The 25,540-nt window shown below is 43.0% G+C and overlaps 1 protein-coding gene and 1 long non-coding RNA gene across 2 annotated transcripts; both read left to right on the top strand.

The window, feature by feature from the left end:
* Positions 1-429: 429 nt before the first annotated feature.
* LOC138413552 (uncharacterized) lies at positions 430-1,801 on the top strand. Its single transcript, XR_011245918.1, has 2 exons — positions 430-708; positions 785-1,801. It is a non-coding gene; the product is annotated as an uncharacterized lncRNA (long non-coding RNA).
* Positions 1,802-12,274: 10,473 nt separating this feature from the next.
* On the top strand, positions 12,275-18,910 carry crabp2a (cellular retinoic acid binding protein 2, a). Its single transcript, XM_020093243.2, has 4 exons — positions 12,275-12,624; positions 15,934-16,112; positions 16,683-16,799; positions 17,659-18,910. The coding sequence occupies exons 1-4, from the start codon at positions 12,543-12,545 to the stop codon at positions 17,707-17,709; spliced, it is 429 nt and encodes a 142-aa protein (XP_019948802.1). The 5' UTR covers positions 12,275-12,542; the 3' UTR covers positions 17,710-18,910.
* Positions 18,911-25,540: the final 6,630 nt, after the last annotated feature.

Raw genomic sequence — 25,540 nt, forward strand, 5'->3', positions numbered from 1 at the left:
CCCACACAGGAACGTAGACCGCTACTAATTCACTCTGTGATTGACAGTTTTTCCTGTACATTTATACACTCACAGTTGAACATTACACACGATAGCAGTCTCTAGCGTCACGGTCACAATACTTTGCTGGTCTGTCACTTCTCACGGGACTTCCGGGTTCTCGCGAGATTTGCCATTGCTCGTCTTAAAGTGACAGCAGCCTATGTTATTCCTCTGAAACACAACAAACACACTAAAAGTACTGTAATAAGATGCCATCTGAGAAAGACACATAATAAAGACATAAAGACACTGCACATCTAAATATAGCTGACTGAACTTTTGAGTATTTCTAGCTATAACTGGATCCCCTCACACTGTGACGGCTGCTCTAAAGCACAGCCAAGTGGACAGACCTATGTAACGCTGCTGCATGCAGATGCAAAACATATGCAGTTTAGGCCCCTCCCAATGCCGACCCAACACAAGGAAGTGAAATGTGGAACCGCAACTGAGGGAAAGAACAAAGATCTCACACAGCTGTAGCTTCCAGGTCACTCATAGCTCACAAGACTCCACACCGGTTGTAATAAGGTTGGGAAGCTGTCAGGCAACTGTCTGCTACAGTCCTGCTTCAGACAGACAGACAGACAGAGACAGACAAGGACAGCTGTATCTTTGTCAAACGCAGCTCTTTGACACACTCATACATAACTCAGTGTCAGAAAAGTAAGTTGACTGAGTGGTAGAGGGTAAAGTAAAGATTCTTTATGCTGTTGTTACGTCAGTCTGTGTTCCTCCCTAGGTCTGCTGGGTAATGGCTGCTGTCAGGGTTTTTCTCCCGCTCACCATCTGCCTCCTGCTGAGGCATCAGACGTTTGCCAAAAATGATGCTCCCTGCCAGAAGTCCAAGTGGAACAATGGCTACAACACCTTCGTCAAGCGCCACATTGGCACCGGGATGCCCACCTCTCTCGACCAGAACGAATGGGAGAAGTACATCAAGAAGAACGGGGGATGTGACAGACCGACGCAGTCTTTCATTCAGCCTGCAGAGCTGGACAGGGTGAAGTCCGTGTGCACGAAGGAAGGAGGGAAGACGTACAAGGAGAACCTGTGCTTCAGTGACCAGCCTTTCACTTTTGTCACAGTGAGGAGTGAGCCAGGCACCTGTGGCATCAGAAGCGTACGTGAGGAAACTAAACATCTGATTCTGGCCTGTGAAGAGCTGGAGAATCAGTGTCTGCCTGTGCATTTTGAGGGAAACCCTGGAAATCTAAAGCCCCAAAACAACGCCAAAAGCTGCCAGGACCCTCAGAGTAGAGGCCGCGCACCCAGCTTTAAAATGTCATGGCTCCACTTGTTCCTCTTATCATCTATGGCTTTTTACTTATTTTAATTTGAGGAAAGTGAGACAACAACAAAGTTTCTATTAAGGGACATCTGAGCAAAACTATCACAGGTATTGAAATTAAATCAGAAGTATTTGAGGTTGTAAAAACAGTATTAACAACAGTTAAAGCACCAATATGTAAACCTCTTTTTTACTTGTATTTTTGTAACTTGTATTGTATTTCATACCATAACCTGCTTGTGCCTGTGTATCTGTAAGTTGTGCATCATCTATCTTTTAGTGATGTTTTAGAAGATTAGGGCTCCAGTGGCATTTCATTTAGTTTTAGGATTGCGATCATGACCGACTGCATGTGTTGTGTGTATTAAAAAGGGAATCAATCGCATTTCCACACCAAACGGATTGTTTTTTATTATATATGTGTGGTATATTGAATAAAGTGATTTCAGAAGAATTTGAATTTGTCTAGTAACTTCCACCATGGTGTGAAACAGATCATAGGAGTAACTTCACTCTATCACAGACACACAATATGACGCGCTACGAAAAGATCAAGACAAAACTCTCAATCTTAAAACTATAATCTACAATCCTTAGCGAGTAAAAGTTTTAGAACACCTATATTTTTCCAATCATTAATCATACAGTCTCAGTTTACTTTATTAAGAGGTCAAAATTATCATGTAGTGTTTGTCAAATTAAAACAATATTATTTGAGCATTAAAAACAGAAATGGTAACAAACTTTTGTGGTTTTTTGATAAAAACAAAACTGAGAACGAACAGTCTGATAAAATGTATTTACCATCCAGAGCATGTGTCACTCTGAATGACTGTGCTCTAATTTCTTGGTTGTGACATTCTGACCAGTGGCGGATTTAGCAATTTGGGGGCCCAAGGCGAACACAGGGATGGGGCCCTCCACATACATTGTTGTCAATCTGTTTTTAATCCTTATTCATCTAAGAAAGTCCTACTTGTAACTTCTTCCCAACCCAACAAAACATATTACGTAACAGTTTAACAAATGCACTCACAGTAAAATCTTATTTTCATAAACAATATGATCTCTGTACAATAAGAATGTACCATATTGTTCATTCACATGGAAGATCTGTTGTCTATAACCTTGGTTTTCAGCAGGATCTCGATTTAAGTTGATGATAGGCCTCTGTCTTATATGTTGTTTTAATAAAGTGAGAAGATAACACAAGGAAATAGGAGGTCAATTATGGAGTTACAGAAATAATAACAAAATATACTTTTAAAAATGATGTCTTTTTCTTCCTCTTCCTTGAATGTTTTGATTTTCATGTCTTTCTCTTAAAAACGCTCACGTTTTTTTAATCATCATCGTAACGGCCATCATGTGAAATACCAGCAGCCAGTGAAAATATGTTTGTTTTTTTAATGGTAGATAATAGAGTGTTATTTAGGCCACTCCCACTGCTGATACACTGCAAGTAAGTTTACTCTGGAACCACAGCTGACGGACAGAAGCTCTCACACAACTGTAGCTTTCAGGTAACTCTTAGCTCACATGAGCCTTCACGTCTGTTGAAATAAGGTAGGGACGTCTTGGTAGAGGGTAAAGTTTCTTTATTCATGCTGTTATAACGTTACTGTCTGTGTTCCTCCCTAGGTCTGCTGGGTAATGGCTGCTCTAAGGGTTTTTCTCCCTCTGACCATCTGCCTCCTGCTGGGGCATCAGACATTCGCAAAAAATGATGCTCCCTGCCAGAAGTCCAAGTCGAACAACGGTTTCGACAACTTCGTCAAGCGCCACATTGGCACCGGGATGCCCAGCTCTAGCAACCAGAACGAATGGGAGAAGTACATCAAGGAGAACGGGGAGTGTGACAGACCGACGCAATCTTTCCTTCGGCCTGCAGAGCTGGACAGGGTGAGTCCGTGTGCACGAAGGAAGGAGGGAAGACGTACAAGGAGAACCTGTGCTTCAGTGACCAGCCTTTCACTTTTGTCACAGTGAGGATTGAGCCAGGCACCTGTGGCATCAGAAGCGTACGTGAGGAAACTAAACATCTGATTCTGGCCTGTGAAGAGCTGGAGAATCAGTGTCTGCCTGTGCATTTTGAGGGAAACCCTGGAAATCTAAAGCCCCAAAACAACGCCAAAAGCTGCCAGGACCCTCAGAGTGGCCGCGCACCCAGCTTTAAAATGTCATGGCTCCACTTGTTCCTCTTATCATCTGTGGCTTTTTACTTATTTTAATTGGAGTACAACAATGAAGCGAAAGGAACATTTCAGCAAAACTATTACAAGTACTGAAATTAAATTAGAAGGGGTTGAGGTTTTAAAATCAGAGTCACAGCACCAATATGTAACCATCTTTTAAATGTATCTGCCACTTTTATAATTGATACTATTACATGCATTGTGCCTGTTAGTCTGTAAGTTGTTTATCATCTATCCTCTAGTGATATGTTCAAGGATTGCTCCAGTCACATTTCATTTAGAGTGTTATGATTGCAATTTCTGATCATGACCGACATACGCTGTGTGTATTAAAAAGGGAATCAATTACATTTACACAACAAAGGGATTGTATTTGATTAAATATATGTGCAGTTTATTTAATAAACTGAATTCAGAAGAATTTGATTTTGTCTACAGTCATTTCCACTGTGGTTTGTTTGGTCGCCTTGGCCAAAACACTGTTTTCCCTTGAGACTCCTAAAGTGTTTTGTGCACTGCACCCACTCCTCCATCGGCATTGTGGTGAGTAGATAATGGGTGAATTTAAATTTTTCTGTGAACTATCCCTTTGAATGTTTAATTGTTTAAAAATCTTTTTAATGGTAGTGTAACTCTGTGGACTTGGAAATCAAACTACTAATAGATTTGACTTGACTCCACCAAAGTCACATCACAACCAGAACTTCAGGTTTTAAGAACAAACATGAAAACTGCTGGGAGGTGATGATTCACATAAAACAAACAGTGATTCATTCACAAAGGAAACACAATAAGAGTGTCTATCTCCACAGAAAATATGAAAAGTGATAAAAGATCCCACTGTGACACACACACACACACACACACTTACTGTGTTATTAAATAAAACTTGTGTACACGTGTTGCTCTTTTTCAAAAAGACTTTCCAACATGAATTTGATAAGGCCTTTTTTTCCCTTTCAACAAGATTATTGAATCATTCTCTGGGAAATTGATGATACAATTATAAAAAAAAAAAAAAAAAACACCCATCTTGCAATGTTAAAGAAAGTGATAGACAAGCATGGATATTGCCCCCTGATCTGGATTGAATGGGTTCAGCCCTGTTTTATATCAGATCCTTCCACCAAGTTTTATTGTCATATAAGTTTACACAGGAGAAACAGTAGAATGAAATATGTTAGATAAGAACACACCAGTCAGCTCAGCAGTGCGTTAGTTAGATTAAAATAAAAGGAAGGTAGAGAGAGCTTAATTTAAAAAAGTAAAATACAAATGAAGAAACAACTTTAACTGTACGGAGCAGTAGTTTTTGCCGACCAGTTAAAAGTTAAGTCAAACAAAACAAAAATATAACCTCCTTTATGGAGGAAATGACAATAGATTTATAGGAGAGTATAGACAAGCGTGTCCAAACAGTTTCCACGGGTGGAGCTAGAGGGTTCCAGCTGAGTGTGGAGACATAACATTACCTGTTTGAAACCACTAGGCTGCAGCAGAGTTACTTGGTTACTTATCACAGAGCACTGAAGTCTCTGGACCCAAGTGTTCAGTCAGAAAACTTTACTGGGATCTGTCTTCTAGTCAAACAGCTTTCCTCATATTTCCTGCTTGGTCTGCAAACATAATATTCAGGGTTGGTAACTTTTGAAAATGTTCCTACACAACATCAGAGCATCACACGAAAAATGCTTTTGTCTGAGATGCTTGGACATTGAACCTCCATGACTTTGCCATCAAAGTGAATCCTCGATTGGAAATAACTCCACACGCTGTGAAACACAACTTGTGCAAAAGTATCCAAAGCTCAGACTGCTGCAGGATTTTAGTGCAGAGTTGCAGTAGAATACTGTTAGAAGTAGCCAAGCATTTCAAATGTGATGCAATGTATGTTTGTTACATACTTTCTGGTGCACATCAACTATATACATATCTGAGCTTATAGTCATGCTGACAGATGACCCCTGAACCCTTCAACTTTTCATTCTGTCACAGTTCATCACTTTTACATCTTTTCCTTTTCTCTATAAATGATGCCACGGCAGAAACATGAGTAAACATGTCCAATTCAACTTTCTTTAATGCATTTTCTTGTGCTTCTGTTTTCTTACAGGCCGTTGACAAAATCATGGGGTCAAGAGGAAATCACAGGACTTATTTAAACATGTGTTTAACATCCATAGCCACAGGGAAGGACACATCCTCAGAGTGCAACACAAGAAGAAACAATAACACATAAACATATTAACATCTAATTCTGAGACTTCATGAACCACACATTTATGACGTCATAGGATCACTCACACACACACGTTTGTACATCATTATTTATGAGGACACTCATTGGCATGATGCATTCTCTAGCCCCTTACTATGCCCTTAATCATCAAAACGAATTGCCTCAACCTAACCCTAACCATAAAACCAAGTCTTAACCCTCAAACAGCCCATTAAAGGTGGTGTCAGAGAGAGGACCAGCCAAAATGTCCTCACTCTGTAGGTTGAAGGCTCAAAGTGGTCCTCATAAAGACATCTGTACAAGTGCACACACAAGAAGAGCACTGTCTCCTGAAGGACACACACACACTCCGAATGCTGACACACACGAATACACACACACAGGTTTGTGTAGCTATCATTATTTGGAGTTTGCATTGACTTCCATTCACTGGGATGCCTTAAGCTTAACTATGACGAATTCCTACCTAACCCTTAACTTCGACACAATTCACATTTTACCCATAATTTCAACCACAAGTTCAGGAGTTATGTTTTGCCTCAGTAGGGCTATGCTTGGTCCCCATGAGGTCTACTGGAAAAGGTCATAAAGTGGTAACAAAAAAAAAAACACACACGGCTGAGGAAAAAGCCAAAGTGAACAACAATCGTTGACTCGGGGTGAAGAGGAAAGGCTACAGGGGAATAAAAGAATGAGTGCAGAGTGAGAGGTAGTGTGAGGGTGGAGAGGAAGGAGGATGGAAGAGAAGGAGGGGTGACTCGATAAAACCAGAGCTGCACTTTTATTGAACCTTTTTAGGTTTTTCTTTTTAGAAAAACAAAACACATAAAATAAGTGAAGATCGGGGAGAGTATGGGAACCAGCGCTTGTTTTTCTTCTCAGCTCATCTTCTCCTGTCCACTTTGACTCTTGACACTTCACACATGAACATATATCTACTTCACTTCCCTTTTTTAAAAACAAATTTAGCTCCCCACTCTCTCCTCTCATCTAAATCCTTCCCTCCTGTTGTCCTCCGCCTTCCTGTCGAGTGTAAAGCAATTTAGCGTCATTCAGGCCACACAATGCTGTTTTACAGTGCTGTTGTCACGTAGCGCCTCACAGGAGCCCGCGGCCTCATTAAACTGCAGGTGGCAGTGGACAAACTGCTGAAACAGGGCGGACGATTGAGGGAGACAAACAAAAACAAATCTAAAAACAAGAGAACTTGGATAAACTTTTTATTCATAACACACAACATCTCCCATGCTTCTCCTTCCTGAAATAACCTCCCTCGGCTCTTACTCACTCTCTGTCCGGACCAGCTCATAACAAATGAGCGTGATAATTAGAACCACAAAGACTCAGGGGGTGGGGGCAGAGAGATTTTAGGGGATGTTGGCAGTGGGGGGGCTGCAAGGACAAAAGGAAGTTGAGGGTGAGTAATACAGGCGTCTGGGTGCGACTGTCCAGGCATCTGGAGGTCTCGTTACATTAATACTCGGCTCAATCATGTACACTCACACAAAAATCGGGATAATATGACGAGGTGAGAGAGCGGGGGAGGATTATTCAGTAATCATTTAGATTAAATCTAAGATACGACTTCTCAGAAAAGTAATGAATGAATGAGAAAGATCAGATCGAGCCTGCAGGAGCATGCACACGTTTGTGTAGACAAAGTGGAGGCATCCTGTTGTTAGAGCATTCTCAAGAGGCTGGCCTCGTCTTGCCCTGATACAAAAGTATTTCTGCCCTATTTCTTTTTTCAGGATTGTGGCAAGCTGTGAGACACACACACACACACACACACACTAATGCAGACACACACGTGCACACCTCAGTGACATTTCACATCCAGCCTCCATTCTCCATCTCAGCTCCTCTTCCCTCGTCTTTCCCGCTGCCTGCTTGCTCCCACGTGCTGTGACTCTCATTTCCACGATGGTAGTTTAACGCTGCCATCTCCTCCGCTCTAATCAAAGCCACATGGCTTGGCAGGTCAGCGTGCCAGCAGCCCACAGCGCTGCAGTGTTTTGGCTGCAAATGTGCAAGACACCATGGCCTGTGTGTCATGCATGTCGCACAGAACAGTGGCTCCGAAAAAGGTTTTGGCTTGTGACCTCTTAAACTAAAAGATCCTCTTGTGTCATGTGTTGTATACGTCTATGAGTTGTGAGAGCTGTAATGTGTAGTGGCCTGAAGAGAATTGTCGAGTAATTCACCAGAAAAGTGTAAAGGTTGGAGAGAATGACACTATATTGTGTCGCGGAGATGTTTTTTTTGCTTTCCTGTCCAGTTAATCTTGCCTCCACCCGTCAGATTCATGTTACGACCCCTGAGGGGAGGCCTGGACTCGACATGGACACAGAAGAGAAAGATACAGTAATGCACAGCTCCCTTTTCCTGCATGCACTCACACTCCTTGTCCACTGGCTTCCTCCGAGGGTAAAGGCCACTGATAATGACTTCCAGGAGTTGGCGATTGAGGGAAGCCAGTGTCAAGTTCACATCTGGGATTACCGGGGTTACTGGGGTGAGCGAATTTTACTGGAGGTCATCAGGATGATTAAGTGAAGAATGCCACTGAAGTGTGACTTAACAATGGGCTACACACACACACACACGAAAAAAATCTAAAAAAACTTGTGTACACGTGTTGCTCTTTTTCAAAAAGACTTTCCAACATGAATTTGATAAGGGCCACATTTGTAACAGGACACCGCAATGCTGAACATACTGGACAAGTAGCAGTCAGTGGAACATGGTGCATGTAGTTTCCCATTCCACACCCTGATGGTGGTTCTATGGGATAATAAAGAGTGTGGATGTTCCACTGATATGATTCAAATCATTTGAATGAGGGGAGGAAACAGGAAACAATAAGTGGCGTATAGATACAGTGCACACAAGCTCTGTGAGGGAGCTGGTACAAGGCACAGTCTGATTTGAATGAGACACGAGTTCCCACAAAGCTAATTAAAAATGATTGATTCTCTACTGAAACCGATTAAAAGATTTTAGCTTGTTTTTGGAAAAGGTCAATTTTTCTGACAGTAGAAAAGAATGAAGAGAAAGATGTATGGATTTATAAAAGTTCAGGCTGCCGTTGATTTATTTTTTTACTAATCAATTTGTGACTTTGTTGATACAATGCCAGAAATTTGTGAGAAATATCAGTTTTTCCATAGTCCGAGGAGACGTCTTAGAACTGCTTCTTTGGTCTGAGTTTTAATATTCCAAAAAATGGAAACCCCCAAACTCTTTCATTTTATAACTGCAGTTTATCACGACATATTTGGACCACTTGAAGGGGAAAATAAAGAATAATAAACACACACATTTTGTATTTCTCATGTTAGAGGGTGATACCACAAGATCAGCCTGTAACCTGCATTAAAATGATGGATGTGGAGCATTTTGTTAAGTTATACCTCAGTATATGTGTCAACATTTAAATCTGTAATGTTTTGGATCATCAGCAGCACATTATCATAAGTATCAGGACTTTGAAATGATTGTGCAAAAAACAGAATCTATTGTGAAGGTAGAACCACACAGACAGGAAATTGCCTCTTTAGTGGAGGAGGAAATATTTGGTGGTCAACTGTGAGGTTGTCATTGGTTACATCTGCGTGATGTTTCAAAAAGGTTTCGTAGTTTCTCGACCAGTTAGACTGGTTTAAGATTTGGATCAACAGCAAGCACAAGTTCTCTTTTCAGCTTTTTTCTTTAAAAAACATATTTTGTCTTATTAAATGACTATCTTAGAATTTTGAATATCTTCTCTTCAATTTGGCCCAGATACTCCGTCGTAGTTTCAATCCCTTTTGTTCTTTCTAGTTATGCTGAGTGTGTCTTTGCCGTGAACTCAGGCTGGTTAGAGTCAAGCATCGTGGTAAATGAGTCATAACGTAGTGCAGCCCGTTTGGCAGTTGGCAGCCGTATCAGTTACCAACAAGGTTCTCGGTATGAGCGACAACAGAGATGAAGACGACCAAACAAAAGAAGTGAAAAGTATATGTGTGGAAAATAGTTGGAAGGGCATATGAGGAAATGAAGATGAGTGAAAGTTGGCACTGGAGAAGCAAAATACTTGTTCCACCTCTGAAGACAAGAGGAGTCTCTCTTTACATATCTGTGGCCTTCATTCTTTCACTCTTTCTCAACCACTCCATCTCTGTCTGTTTGTGTTTGATCTCCTCTCTCGCTCTCCGTCTCTCTTTGCTGACTCACTCTCCCTATCCCTTTCTCCAAAACAATGAGATAAAAAATGACCTGCACTCCAGTCTCTAACTTTCTCACTAACCCCCCCTCCTTAGCACCTCCTCTCCTTTTTCTTTCTTCTCCTTCCCATCCTCTCCCCTTCTGTTTTCCCCTTCTCCCTCTCTTCAACATGCTTGAGGAATGTGTCAGAGCAGCACAAAAGAACAAAAGCTTGACAGGAGGAGGAGGAAGAAGAAAAGGAGGGGTAAAGGGAGAAAGTCGAGTGAGGTAAAGGAGAGACGGAAAGGTTGAGAGGAGCAGAGCTACGGTTGAATGGGTCTGAATGGCGAGCGGTGCTTTGTCATCACGTGCTGACATACAGCATCACACACGTTTCAGAGCTCTTCATCAAACGTGCACGCTCTGAACGAGCACGCACACACGATGGGTGAGGCTGTCACTGTGCTATACTGCCCGTTTGATTCAGTGGCCTTTCATGCATTTCTCGATATGTCATGGTAATATGCAAAAGGCCTGCATGTGGTGAGGCCGAAGATGGATTTCCCAGCGCTGGACAGCTCTCTATTATAACCTTTGTGTTTGCATCAGTCACTTTCAGACTGGGGGCATCATTAATTCGCTTTGTTCTGGACAGGCCGCGTTCGACAGACCACCATAGCAGCAGTAAATCAGACTAATGCCGTGCTTCAACTTGCATAGACTGCATTAGATGTGGACTCTTCAGAGTTACGTGTGCACACAGGCTACTCGACTTGCTTGTGTTGTCCAGTTGCCACATGTGCAACTTCTGAAAGGTCCATGACCTGGATGACTGAGAATCTGCACAGACCTACCTGGCCTGGAAATCATATCTTTATGCTTTAATCTGACAGATTGTTTTGTTTCAATGTTGTCAGAGCAAAACCATATGGAGTTAACAAATGCAAGTCAGCTGCAAAAAGTGAGTGACAGGAAAGGAAAGGAGAGAGGATGGGAGATTGGAGTGGAAATTACAGCTCTGATTTGGCTCACCTCAGCTGCTTGGACTAGGAGGAACTTGTGAGGGCATACATGCTGTGAGTGTGGCATGGTGTGTGGCCAAAGACCTCTGTGCGCTGATGAGGGAAACAATGTGAGCACACATCAAACAGACCTGAAGCCAGATGCTGGATTTGGATACAGGTCCATGCGTAAAAGCCAAACGCACAAGGGTGTATCGTGTTACTGTGAGTCTGTTGTTCACCTTTGTTAGTTGGTGTGCCTTTGTAATAAGTCTGACACTTTACCGGTGTGTTAGTGTGTGGACGTGTAACTCATATGGTTTGCTGAAGGGACCTTCTCCTGATGTCTCCTTCCTCCCTCCATCCCCCAAATCACCCGGGTTACCACGCGCTAATATCGCGGAGCAGTGTAGCGGATAGAATCATCCATCATGAGTCAATAGTTAACGTCGGCTTTGTCCCGGTGCTATCCATCATCAGCCCGTGCGTGCGCGCAAACATACAGTGTTTGTGTGAGTGTGTGTTCTTTATAGGACTACCTCCGACCCCGAGGGCCCCTGACCCTGGCCTGTCTGATGACGCGCTGTTCCAAGTGGCCCCGTGTCTCCTCCTCTCCCCTCTCTTCTATCCGAAAAGCGAGGAGGCGCAAAAGCTCCCAGGACAGACCGGCGACCTGCGCCAGTCCCCCCTCTCAATTCCATCTACGACTCTTTCTGTTCTTCTCCCTCGCGGGTCCTTGGTGTTTTTTCCTCTGACGCAGGACCTAATTAAATGGACAGTCCACCGGTGGAGACCAGGAGCTGTATCCCATTACCACCGCTTTTATTTTTATGACACAGCGCGGTGGCGCACAGGGAGGGGAGGGGGGTGAACTTGGCCTCTCTCTCCACACGCACACAAACACACACAAGCACGCACACGCTCTGCCACCCATTCAGTCTGGCAGTTGACTGGTTCTTCCTTCACACCGCCCTGCCAAGACGACAAGTTCTGTCAACAGACTGGTTTGGCTACATCCTCCCTGTTTTGCGCAAATGTTTGCTGCACTGAAGTAATTCTCTCAAGCAGGTCATTACTGACGGTCTCACAATAGCAAAACACCTCATACACCTAAATACTTCATATCACATCACATCCAGCGGCGTCTCCAGCGCGCACAGGAACATTATGGCGCGCGGTCACTTTGGCTGATTCAAGGTACGCGCTTGGATGAGAGGCGCGCATGTTGCCAGCAGGGGGTGGGTGGGGGGGGAGTAGTGGTCAGGATGAAGTCTGTCTGTAATCTGTTGGTCTCCGGGGCGTGTCCTCATAGAAGGTGGGTGTGCGCGTCCCCTTTAGTTGCCTTCTGTGCCATTCATTCGGAGCACAGCCGCTCATAACGTGCACCGGCACATTGATGAGAGAAGAGCTGTTTTACAGTCCACCGCTCATTCAGGGAAGAGGACAGAAGTAACTGAACAGTCAATCCACAGACCAGACGGGACAAGTGAAGCCTATCGGACGCACAGACGCGCACCAGCAGCAGCGCAGGGACCTTCAGACTTGGACCTGACAGTTCACCTAAATAAGCAAACTACCTGCAGCAGAACATGGAGCGCAAAATCCCTGATTTCGCCGGACGCTGGGATATGAAGAGCTCTGAGAACTTCGAGGAGCTCTTGAAAGCTCTTAGTAAGTGATGATTTTACAAAAACTCTATTGGTAGCAGCTTGATTAAGTTTAAGGGCGGTTTCTCATGACGCTTTTATTTCTGCTTGATGACACAGATCAGATGTGTCAGCTCAAACTGTAGCTTTTTATCCAAGCACATTGTGGGTCAAATTGTTCTGTGTCCGTGCACCAGGGGAGGATCACCCTCTGTACTGCATGGGTGGGGGGGCTCTTTGTCATTTTGCTCGACCCAAAACTCAGTGCTTGGCCCCTGGCCAGACTCACCCCTTTTTCTCTCCTCTCCCCCCTTTGGCCTCCCCTGCTAACACAATAGAGACAAACGGCGGCACATCTGTCTGTGTCATAGCCTCGGATTGTGTGTTTGTGTGTGTTGGGGAAGACTGTTGTGACACGATACAGTGCTGGACAGTCACATCCTTATCTGAAGTGACAGTCCGGCCTGAGAACAAACACCTGCTGCTGAGACCCACTGTGCGTCCTGCGCCCCATCACTGCACAATTGTAGTCTGCAGGCAAGCCTGTGTGAGAGAGAGAGGGAGAGAGCTGTCTGTCATTAATAATCAATTTCCATTGGCTTCCTTGTCAATGCACACCTGGAATTCATATCATCATCTGTCTCATTCCCTCACCCTCAACTTTTAATATGAAGGTTAATGACACTATTCAAATTATTCTGAGTAATTCCAATTTTCTTTATTGACAGATGTCCTAGTTCCAGTTGAATTTATCTCCATCTCTTTCTTTATGATGTGTGTGTGGTCCAGGTATGTTGTGGGGTGTCTTCCTTATGGGGACAAAAAGCAAGTCCCCATAAAATAAATCCTTACATGTCAAAGTGAAGACATGTTTTAAGGTTATGTTTAGGCTGGGGTTAAGGTTGGTCAAGTAGTAACTATGGTTAAGAGTAGAGGACGTTTTGTGTGTTTGTGAGAGAGAGAAAGTAAGAGCGAAGCAGAGTTCGATATCCAAAAGAAAGATGACGTGCATGCCCCCCATGTGAAATGTAAGGTGATTTTAAACTCCACCCGCACGGTTGTACTTTAGCAAATAGAATCTTTCTCTCACCCCCTCTCTAACACACACACACACACACACACACACACACACACACACACACACACACACACACACACACACACACACACACACACGCACACACACACACACACACACAGTCATGCATCACAGCATGTGTCCTATATAACGTCCGTCTGCATCGGCACGACTGACAGAGAGGGATGGCCCCTGGTTTCATTGGGGAACAGATCACAGCTGGACACAGCCTGTCAGCACCCACCCTCCTCCTCCCCTCCATCCTCTCTTCCTCTCCTCACTCCTGCTGTCCTCCCCTCTAAACTCCCTGTCATCCCAGTGTCCCAAATGCTTCCTCTGCCCTCTGCTCTTTGACCTAAGACCCTGATCGTCCGTCTATCAGTGAGTGCGGGTCCTCATGTGGGCAGGTCTGTGTGAATATAAGCTCATTGGTCACAGGTTTGTGAAAGTCTGTTCAGGTAATTCTCTAACATCTAACAACTGGTAGATACTTGAGAAGCTCCAGCTCCTTCTGTTGAACCCTAAATGGTCCCCAGGACACTTTTCTCCCGTGTCCAGGCCAAACCTGCACATCGGTAACTGTCTGCAGGTCAGTTGGTTGCCTGGAAGAATCTAAAATTTGAGGAAGGATATTCTCCTCAGAGTTACATTTTCACCAATGTCTCTACAGCTACAAGGCATTTCAGTATTGTAATGTATTTAGAGAGGTTTTTCTCACATTTCAAGGTTTGAATTTTTTGAAATGATCTGAAAATTGTTTGTTGAATCCACAAAATTATTTGAAATAGGGCTGCAGTTATGTAATTCTCATTATTTAACAATCCATCAATTTCCTAGATCCATCAATACATTGTTATCCTATCATGCTTGTAAAATTTCAAAAATGGTACAAACTGTATAAAATGGGAAAAAAAACAACAAATATTTAATAAACACTAAAAAGCAAATGTTTGATGTTTTTACTCAGAGCTAAAAGTGCAGCAACTTAGTGGTAAAATGCAGAAGAAAAGTAGCTTTAATTCAAGTTGTAAAAATACTTAAGATACTTTCAACTCAAAAATCAAATTCATCATTCAAACATATTGACCTTCGTGCACTTCGACACATGACAAATGCATACAATGTACACTAGACAATGAAAATGCACACACACACACAGATGTATATCCAGCTCATGCAGTACACACAGTAAGCAGCCTGATGCATGCTGAATGACTGTGCATTTGTCAGTATGTATATATTTACCCTTGGTGACAGGTGGGAATGTGTGAGAGGTGAGAAGTGCGAAACCCAACTCGACGGCAGATACACACTGGCTGACGTACACACACTTCCCCTCACACTTGGGCAGAAATCTTCACACACCACACACAGACCACTGCCCCTCATCTGTCTGGCTCTCCCCCTCCTCCCTTCCCCCCCTCTGTCCACACCGGTCTGCTCCCTGTTCCTCTCTTTTCCCACGCTGGATCATCAGTTTCCCTCCTTATCTTTTTTCGTATATAGTGTCCGGACTGTGCTTCTGAAACATTTTCTCTCAAAATATTTATTCTCATACATATAATTTTCTATTGGTAAAAAATGTTTGCAGGAGACATTTATCCAAAACCCCCAAAAAAGGTATTTGTACAGTTGTAGAATGTTTTTGTGTCACTCTGGAGCTTATAAACATGGATAAATTGTTCAAAAACAAAGATTAATCAGAGTAAAGCTGACTCCGCATCCTGAAAATCCTGGTTCGCTCACTCCCTGCCTCCTCTGGGAGATAATACTGTATAATACACACACGCACATAGGCAGACACAATCTGTGTGTGTGTGTGTGTGTGTACACGCAATGAGAATCAAGTGTGGAGGGGAATGCAGATGTGCTGGGCATGCTTTGTCATATGACCTCATTGTTTCCACTGTCATTATTGGACAGAGCTGTGCAATGCAAGACTCCTCCTCCTCCTCACACACACACACATGCGCGCACGCACGCACGCACGCACGCACACACACACACACACACCCTGTTCTTTTATAATCTGTCAGTCTCCTTAAGGAACTATTAACCAATTATTAACACAAAAACGATCTCTCCTCATGAACCGAGTTCACCTCTTGTGTTTACTGTTTGCATGAGAACATTCAATCCACAAAACCACAACACAAGTGTTTGCTTGTGTCCTTGTGAGTGTTGACCTTTATACGAACCTCACATCTCCGCTTACACAATCTTACAATCATCTCCTTTTTCTTACTTGTTTTTTAGATGTGAATGTGATGCTGCGTAAGATCGCGGTGAAGGCGGCCTCCAGGCCACAGGTGGAGATCACACAGGATGGAGAGACTCTGTCGATCATAACCTCAACCACAGTCCGCACCACTCACATCACCTTCACCGTGGGACAGGAGTTCAACGAGAGCACAGTGGACGGACGCCCCTGCACGGTACACAATGCTCGGTCACATATTCCAAAACCTTCTCTCAGTTTTCCTTGGACTCACACACACGTAACTACACAAACACAGCAGTGATGGGGAGGGAGCAGTCCAGATTACATCAATCTGTTTCATTTGGCTTTTCATCATATTTGGACTGATAGCATATCTTTACCCCTCCCTTGGTCTCTGAAGGCCTATCATGCTACACAACGCTCCTTCACACTCTTTACAACCCCCTTTCAACTTCCCGTCTTCACTCCGTTCCCCCTTCTTGCCCTTTCCTGCCCTCCGTCCCTCCCTAATTCTCCTCATTGCTCGGCCCGTTTTCCCATAGATGGCCTCTGTTTGGCCGTCTCCAAAGCAAACACATGCGACCAGCCAGTGCTTTGCTGTACTAACGATGAGCGCATCACAAGTTCTCACATCTCAGTGATCGCCCTGCTCAACCTTAGTTGTTTTCTCTCACCATCAGCCACTCCCTCATCATCTCCCCTTCCCTAAGAATGGTATTGTATTCATCCATCCATCAATACATAAAATAATGGCCATATTCGTCTGTCTTCTCTCTGTCCACAGAGTTTTCCTCGTTGGGAAACAGACAGTAAGATCAGCTGTGAGCAGACTCTGCAGAAAGGAGAGGGGCCTAAGACATCCTGGACCCGAGAGATCACCCCTGACGGAAAACTGATCCTGGTACTTTAACAGAGTTTAGATTCAGAAACCAACAAGGTTAACACTTCACAGTAGATCACAGACTCGTGGTCTGTGATCTACTGTGAAGTGAAGTGTAGACTGGTTCTCATATTTACCCCATGTGTGTTTTTTAATTGTTACTCTTAAATGTAAAATTATTAATCTGATCTTTCCTTGAACTGATGTATTTCGCCTGTAGGTACAAGTATTTTATTACTAAGCCATTTGTAATATAAGTTGACACTATAATTTGACATGTATAATTTTTCTGTCAGAAGATAAATAAAATTTCAAGATTACAAAAAGCACAAAGGCATGAAAAGTAATAAAAACAGCATCTCATCAAAATCAAAAGAGAACAGGGAATAACCAAAAAAATGTCGGTAATATTTACAGTTGAAAATTTGATTTAAAAAAGCATTTTTAAGAAGTATACAAATAACTAATTGACCCAAGTTGGCACACACACACGCCCCCCCCCCCCCCCACACAATCCTCTGTGGAGCAAATTATTTTTGAATTGAACAAACTGTAAATAGAACAGGGATTTATAGGGCGATGCTGAAACGTTGGCACTAGAGTTCAAATCTAAGCCAAGTCTAAACCCACAACAGTTTTTTTAGACGCCAGCAGGAGAGATGCTGAGCTGAGCATTTTTACTCAACTCAACTTTCCGTAAATTAGTTTTCATTTAAGAGTTTGGCGCGGTGAGATCGCGTCGGTGGAATAAATACAGAAAAAACGGTGACATTAGCTCAGTTTGGAGGTTTGGATTGCTGGTTATAAAACATAATGAACTTTTAAAATGAGTTTGCAGACAGGATCCATATTACAACACATTCTCCTTTTTTCTTTTCAGACCATGAGAGCTGATGATGTGATTTGCACCAGAGTCTACGAGCGACAATGAACAAGAGCACTTCTCACTTTTCTTCCTTCCCTCTCTCCTGCATCACCACCCACCCCTCCACTTTGTCCAGGTGGCGCTGGGAGATCTAGTCTGTAGTTAGATTCCAGTACCTCTGTTAGCTTCACAACATTTAGTGTGATAATTGTATCTAGTATGTCACAGACCTACACAACAGTCTTAGCTTCTGACTTATCCGTCTTTCCAGCTTCATCACACGTGACCTGCTGGGTTTTAAACACGAAAATGTTGATTGTATGTTTGATCTGATCAGTGAAAGCTCATGTATTTGGCATCGTGTGTGTGTGTACGTGTGTGTGTGAGTGAGTGTGTGTGTGTGTACGTGTGTGTGTATGTGTGCGTACGTGTGTGTGTGAGTGAGTGTGCATGTGTGTGGCAGCAGAAGAGGTGTGAGACTATATTTGTAGATGTGTAAACCAATCTATGAGCTCTTCCAGTTTCAGGTCAGTTTCGATGAGTCCCTCCTCTCTGCTCCTTCAGCCCTGTCTAACGCTAACCTTTTTCTCATGATGACATTTTATATTTATTACTACACTAGAGACGGATACAGTACAGCTACGGTTTTTACTTTGTGTGTCTTTCATATGAAATGTGATCATAGGAAACTTTCTATGGGAGAACAATAAAGCACGATATTAACTCAGCGTGACGTCTTCCACTCTCTCTCCTGTGCTGAAAACAATTAACAGCACTTAATGTTGCGTGTGTTTTATGGTTTGTGAGTGTAGCTGTGGAATATGTGCACATTAGATGGCTCCATCTTATTTTAGGCTTTCTGTCAGCTGTCTGCAACTAGAATAACTTGTCTGTCCCCTCCCTGCCAGTCTCCCTCTGAGTTTTTCTGTCTTCCCGTCCGTCCCTTCCTCCTCTCTCTCTCTCCCTCTCTCTCTCTCTCTCTCTCTCTCTCTCTCTCTCTCTCTGTCAATCATCTCTGCGCCACATGCCCTCATTATGTTTCCGTTTCATTTTTTTTGTCTTGGCTCACTTTTATTACACATTTCATTTGAATCTGCTCATCCTGCAACTTTCCCTGGCATGATGCGACACACACACACACACACAGAGGCAGCTGCAGGAATACCAGGATTAAACCCTCCTATGTTTTATTTTTGTTTCTTTTGTCATTTGGTTTTATTTGTTTCATATTTTTCTCGTAAAAAAAATAAAATAAAATGCAGCTTGACTCAGAGTGATTTGTTTGACTTTTTGGGAAACTCATTCGGTTTCTTGTTGAGTTGGAGGAAAGGACTTTCCCTTACCCGATTCGAAAGTGGTGTCAATGTTTTCATTAAACTTCTCAGCAAGACAGATTTGACAACATATTTCTTCCAATGTGTTAATGAATTCCAACAGAATCCATACTGTACCTTTACTGCACCTCTTTTTTTCACTTTCCACATAATAATCAGGGGTACACATTCACAAACATTCACATTCATACACTGTATCTATGTGCAGAACTTAAGTTCAGTAAACCAAGCACACCAAGGAAACGGGGGGAGACTGGGATTGAATCAACAACCCTTTGATTAGTGGATGACCGGCTTTACCTCCTGAGCTACAGCCGCCCAAATACAAATTATTTGGCTTGAGGCCTGGGTAAGACGAGGTTCTAAAAAATGTAGATGTAAGATATTTATTTGAACTATTGTTCATTTTAATGTACTTTAACTTAACTTTGAGCTTCCTCTTAAGAAGTGTGACCTTGCACAACACTCCATCTGTTGTTATGGTAACAAGCAGGGTGATGAGACAAACAGAGGTCGACCTGGGACCTTTTTGGACCAATCAACAAATGGTCAGAGGCCGAGCATCAGGGGGCTTGTCCCCAATAGCAGGAAATGCCAATTGGATTACAGGGTAGAGCTGATTAACGGCAGATGTGCTTAACAAGGAGTGGGCCGTTCAGGGACCTGGAAATGGAAAAGGTGCTGGGGAGAGAAAGATGGATGGGATGACCCACGGCCCTCACTCACGCACACTTACAGTTATACAAGTAAAAACTAGATAGGGATGGATTCCTGAGCGAGGGATTTAGTGACGCAAAACTGCTCCTTTTAAACAAATTATCTCCTCTTTATTTCTCTTCTTGCCCTGCAGCTGAGTGTAGTTACAGTGTGACCCCAATAAAGTCTCCTCCTCTGCCTCCTGCCCTAATAAAAAGGGGTAAATAACTACCCCTCCCTCTCTGTTTATTACCCCCTGGGGCAGTAAAAGGCAGCTGTCAGGCCCCCTTCAAAAGCCCGGCCTTCACCGTACCCCCGTTAAAAAAAACTACACACATGTACACACATTCACATACCAAACTAAAAACACACATTCTGGGAACTCTTCACATCCACTCATGAAACGCCCACACTGTACAAGCAGCTCATAAAAACGCTGCTGAGACTCACCCAAAAGGTGAAGAGACTAAATGCTTTGGTGCACAAACCTGTGGAAACTTCTCAAACATGAAGCACAAGATGATCTGAATTGTTTAAAAAGAACAAACTAAACTGAGCACGTCATTTCTGCTGCTGACATCCCTGAGAGCAATGTTCTCCCTGCAGGTTGTTCGCTCGACAGAAAACTTAAAAAGAAACCGAAAGCATATGGATTGTTCGGGAACATCACCACAAACGTATCTGACACAAGGCGACTGCACACGGAAAAAAGCAAAAAAACACTTGCTCTGTATATCGACAAAATAGAAAACACTTGTATGTAAATGAATGAAATGCCTGCACACATATCCTAACCATAGACAATCAGCAGATATCTGAATACAAGCCCTACATTTGTGTCAGAGCAGACTAGTGAAGGGGCCCCGGGGCCATGGCTGAGTCAGGGTGCTGTTTGATAGATGACTTATGTGCAGGGGAGGAGTGGAGTGAGTATAGTCTTCTGCATATTTGAGTGTGTGTGTGTCACAAAAGGCACAACGGGTGATTTGTGATCTGGTTGAAGACATTTTTGCCATGTGGGTCAAGTGCATTCTGAGTTAGATAGTAAAGAAGTGGCTTGTAGTGAACATGCCCTGCAGCGGGTGAAGCAGGAGAGCATGCTGGGTAAAAAAAGAGGCACAAGCTTTGCGGCGGGTCTGATGTTGCACATGCACACATTTTCATAGAGAGCATGCATGTGACAGTACGATGACAGGTGAGTGTCATTAAAACACGCTCTCATACTGTACTGTCACTGTTGAGGATACTGATTTACACTCACACACACCTGCAAGCCAACTGACACACACACACACACACACACACACACACACACACACACACACACACACACACAAGTCATGTGCACTTTACAGCGGTGAAAGTGCACCAATCTCCTGTGGCAAACGCAATTAGACCACCCAGGAACCTCTGGGGCCTCTTGTAAAAGATTGGTCAAGAATAGTAGGCATGAGGGCATACCACACACACACACAGACATGCACGTAAACCCATATTTTCAAAAAACAGAAACCTCAGAAAGCGCATTCCTCTACCAAAGTCCGACAGTCCCCTTATGAAACAACATTTAGATTTATTCTTGCGATATTAAAGAAAGTGAAAAAAAATCTTGGATCGCCCCCTTGATCCGGATCCACACCAAAATTGAATGGGTTCTTCCCTGACCCATACTGCATCCTCCCAAATGTGGTAAACTGTCCAGTAGTTTTTGCGTGATCCTGCAGATTATCAGACAAAGACATAACCACAGCGGTGGAAAGAAACTGCATTTGACGTATGATCTTAAAATTTCCTTCTTTCTAAGTCAAGAGGCTGAGTCACAGACACAGGAGAGAGACGTGAGAGAGTGGGGAAGGCATGCAGTCAAGGTCATGGGGAGAAGTCTGGAAATCAAGAGAATATGTTTGGCAGCCCGGCTCTTTGAACCGCACACAGGACATTAAAACCTCTCTTCTTCTACGGCTGGGAGGAGGATCCTTCCATTAAAGAAAATATAATCAAAGAGGAGTGGTGATGGAGAGGCTGAGTCAGAGTGAAGGAGGGATGAGGTAGGAAGAAATGCTTCCTTTTAACGAAACGTCTAATCAAACAAAAAAAAAAAGATGATTCACTCACTGACACACATACAGGCAACAGGTTTACCATCAGCTCACAGACTGATATCACTGGTCTGGCATCATCACCCTACTCCACCATTAACTGTGGGACAATGGGTTCACAGTATATCAGAGGTGGGCTGAAAGAAGTCTTTGTAGACATGAAGAATTTAATAAGAGGAGTGATTACAGACTAACGCTGACCTCTGGATAGACACAGAGAGGGAGAGAGAGAAGATGAAAGATACTTGAAGACGCAATGAGCTCATAGTTAAAGCTGGTGTTGTTCTGCACTACATTATATTGTCTGTATTATATAAGGAGGAATATTAGAAACACGTCTCAGTATAATGCAATTCAGCACAAAACTATCACATGATCTCAAAGTTGAAACATATGAAATTAATAAATACCTTTAAATCACTGTTACAGGTATAATCCATGTAGATTCAATAGCAAAGCATTAGATAAAGTTGAACATGAAGTGCACACACATTTTTCTCACCATCCCTGAGAGTAGCTATCTTTGTGTACTTTGCACATATTTCACAGTTTTTCACTTTTATTTTGAAATGTTTAATTTTACTGTAGTTTTGTTCAATGTATTGCTCTTCAGCAGGATTACACGAGAACCACTGAACGCAATCTCCACTAAACTTGATGGACGAATGAGACATGGGCCAATAAAGAGCCCATTCAATTTTAAACATTTACAGACGTGGTGATTTTTGACTTTTTAACAACACAATGATCATGATGAAAAGAGACACATCGAGGTGACTGACGTCTACGAGTGTGGAAGGTTTGGTGCAGCTTGATGAAATTGAAGGGGGCTGTTGGGCCTTGGAGGAGGTGTGCGCTCTACTGAGTGTCCCATTCCAGTTCACATTTGTTTGACAAAGCTCTTGAAGGTTGAAACACTGCATCCAAACCAAACATTACCTAATACCACTGCCTCTACTTTCTCACCACAACAGTAATACAAGACAATTTCACATATCTTAACACGCTCCTTATGTGATCGCTGAACTTCTCACTGCAAAACCAACCAAGTTAATGCTTTGTGCTGAAAAATAAAGTCTGTATCCTACATGGCAACATGGATCAATGCTAGAACACATGTAGGAAACTATATGCAAACTAAATCTATAAAACCAGATGCCCAGCATATCCAACAGAGATAATTTACATAGATGTGTTCAACAGAATGTGTTCCTGTCAAAGAGACATCATGTCACAATGTGTAAACTCACAGAAAAGACCTTCTCCTGGGCTGTGAATGAAGGATGGCACAGGATGAGCTTCACTGACACCCTCAGGTGTCTGAGACAAACTTCCTGATACACAGGAAACGGAAAGTCAATGCACAAACACTGCATTTTGGTAAATGACCAGCAGGAGTCACTAAAGAGCACAAAGTTGGAAGTGCACTTTTCAAAGTCAAAGTAAACTTTATTGTCAGTCATGCTAAACGTACAGGACAAAGACAGGACTGATCCCCAGTGTAAATATATAAGTAGAAAAAACATATAAGTGCCCAACAAATAATGTACTCAAAACATAGTACACAGCACAACATATGCGGTCATAAGGCACACGGTGGATAGGATCAGAGAAGTGCAAACCAGAATAGTGCAGGTAATGTAAAATACATCCACAGGGTGTAGTAAATAGCAGTTAAAGATAGCAGCAGTTGAAGTAGTTGTAGTATTATACAACTCTACATGACTGTTTGTGGTCTGATGCAGCACGAACACAATTTGAGATATGTTAATAAAAGATAGAGGAGTTGTGAGGGGGGGGGCGTCCAGGAGGATCAGTTACAATTATAACTGCATGACTCATTGCTCTTTTATAGGATCGGCTCACAGTTAATATAAACACACACAAGCTTACATCCACCAACATGGTTTTATAGAGGATCAGCTTATTCTTTACAGAGAACAATGTGGATATGAGGGTACGCATTCATCTTCAAGTGAGAGGAAAACGATTTAGTGTCAGATCAGTATTATTTTAAAAAGAGCCTGCATCTGATTACTGCATACATGAGGTTCAGCTTGTGACCCTCTCTCTCTCTTTCTGTTCTCCTCCTTCCTCCTCTCCCTCCCTCACCCTTTCAATCTCTTTCCTCCACTGACCAGTTCCAGACGGCAGCCAGGCCGAAGCATACCAGCACGTCAAAGCTGACAACTGAGGTGTGCTGTGGTGTACAGACCCTGTCTGATTTATTGGTTAGGGAAAAAAAATTTTTGGCCGATATGAGCATTTCACAGAAACATCAGTGTTTTATATTTTACAAAAAGAGGTGTTTATTTTCTTAATTCAAGCTCTTTTTAGTTCTTCTTTTTAGCTTCTCATAACAAAGTTTATCGTTACATTATAAAATATCAAGCCTCAAATTGCATTAGGGTTTGATAGTCACATCTTAGCAATTATTGCCAATTTTTCATTGGCCGATAAACCCATATATGAAATGTTTTACTCTGTAATATGGGTATTGTTATCGGCCCCCAAGAATCCCTAATGTTCAGGCGCCACTAACGTTTTGTTTCCAGTCAACCATGATCTAGGAGGCAGAGATGGAGGACGCACAATTACTACGAAAAAAACAAAACAAAACTGGCTGCTGCCCATGCATGATTCCCACAAGATGCTGGATGTGCAAATGAGGAAAATGAAATATCAATGCAGTGCAGCTCTCCCCGGAGTAGATTAAAAGACCCAGTGTGGTGTCAAACTTTGGCACGGCTCCGGCAAAACCCAACCGGAGTGACACCTCCGGAGCACCTGGTGACAGATAGAAAACAGGCTCGTCTGCTGACACTACACTGTCACTACTGTCAGCCCTGCCCACAGGTCAAAGCCACTGTACTACACTAATAATATGTAACACTGTGGTGCTGTGGGCTCCTGCTGCCCTCCATCTATCCATCTAGAAAACAGAGCTCTGTGTCTGACACTGATTTACTGATCGTAGAGCAGACAAAATATCCCATGGACATGCCAACTAATGTAATACGCCCAGTGGACATTCCTTCTGTTGCACTTCCTTGAAAGGAAAACGGTGGACACACACAATAAGACATTTACATCCAACATCCTCACTGGAGTCTGATACAACAGCAGAGATCAATATACTGAAAACCACAATTCCATTTTAGAGATAATCAACAAATAAACAGAAAAAAGTATTTTTGCTGCCTATTTTGCTGATGTGTTGACGGAAATGGGCTCCTGCACAGCTCCCACTGGTGTGAAACGGACCGTGTGTGTGTTTGTGTGTTGGCTCTCATGCTGGTTCCACCTCAGTGCAGGAATCTGCAGTTATGCACAGTGAGGTTTGGTTGCGTGCAAGCTCTCACATTTGACTTTGCATATGGCTGCAAGTCAGCATGACTACGTTCCCAGTCAACTGCAGCAACAGCCACCAGCCCCCAACACTGATAATGTGGGTCACTGCAGACATGTAGTATGTGAAATCATCTTAGATCCTTTACTAATCATCAAACACCTCCCACTTGATCCTCTGGTTGTGATGAAGGTGGTGCAGGAGAAAAGAAGAAGAGGAGCAAGGCAATAAAGACAAGGACACTGATGGAGACCAATGTCAAGCAGGCAGTAACTGTTGAGCAGCGATGACGAGACCGAGGTCAATTATCCTGTACTCACCATCTTTTTTCCCAAGTGGGTTCATAAATCTAAGCTAATGAAGTTCTTCCCATTTTTGAGACGTGTCAGCCACTTATGAGTTTACTTTCCAGACCCATT

Source organism: Paralichthys olivaceus, chromosome 13, assembly GCF_024713975.1.
Source record: "Paralichthys olivaceus isolate ysfri-2021 chromosome 13, ASM2471397v2, whole genome shotgun sequence".
NCBI classification, from domain to species: Eukaryota; Metazoa; Chordata; class Actinopteri; order Pleuronectiformes; family Paralichthyidae; genus Paralichthys; species Paralichthys olivaceus.

What these genes read in the sequence shown, in the direction of transcription:
- crabp2a (XM_020093243.2), top strand. Translation starts at nt 12,543, where the DNA reads ATGGAGCGCAAAATCCCTGATTTCGCCGGACGCTGGGATATGAAGAGC. An exon ending in TGGACGGACGCCCCTGCACG is followed by an intron (nt 16,113 to 16,682) that starts GTACACAATGCT and finishes CTCTGTCCACAG; the next exon opens with AGTTTTCCTCGTTGGGAAAC. An exon ending in CTGACGGAAAACTGATCCTG is followed by an intron (nt 16,800 to 17,658) that starts GTACTTTAACAG and finishes TTTTCTTTTCAG; the next exon opens with ACCATGAGAGCTGATGATGT.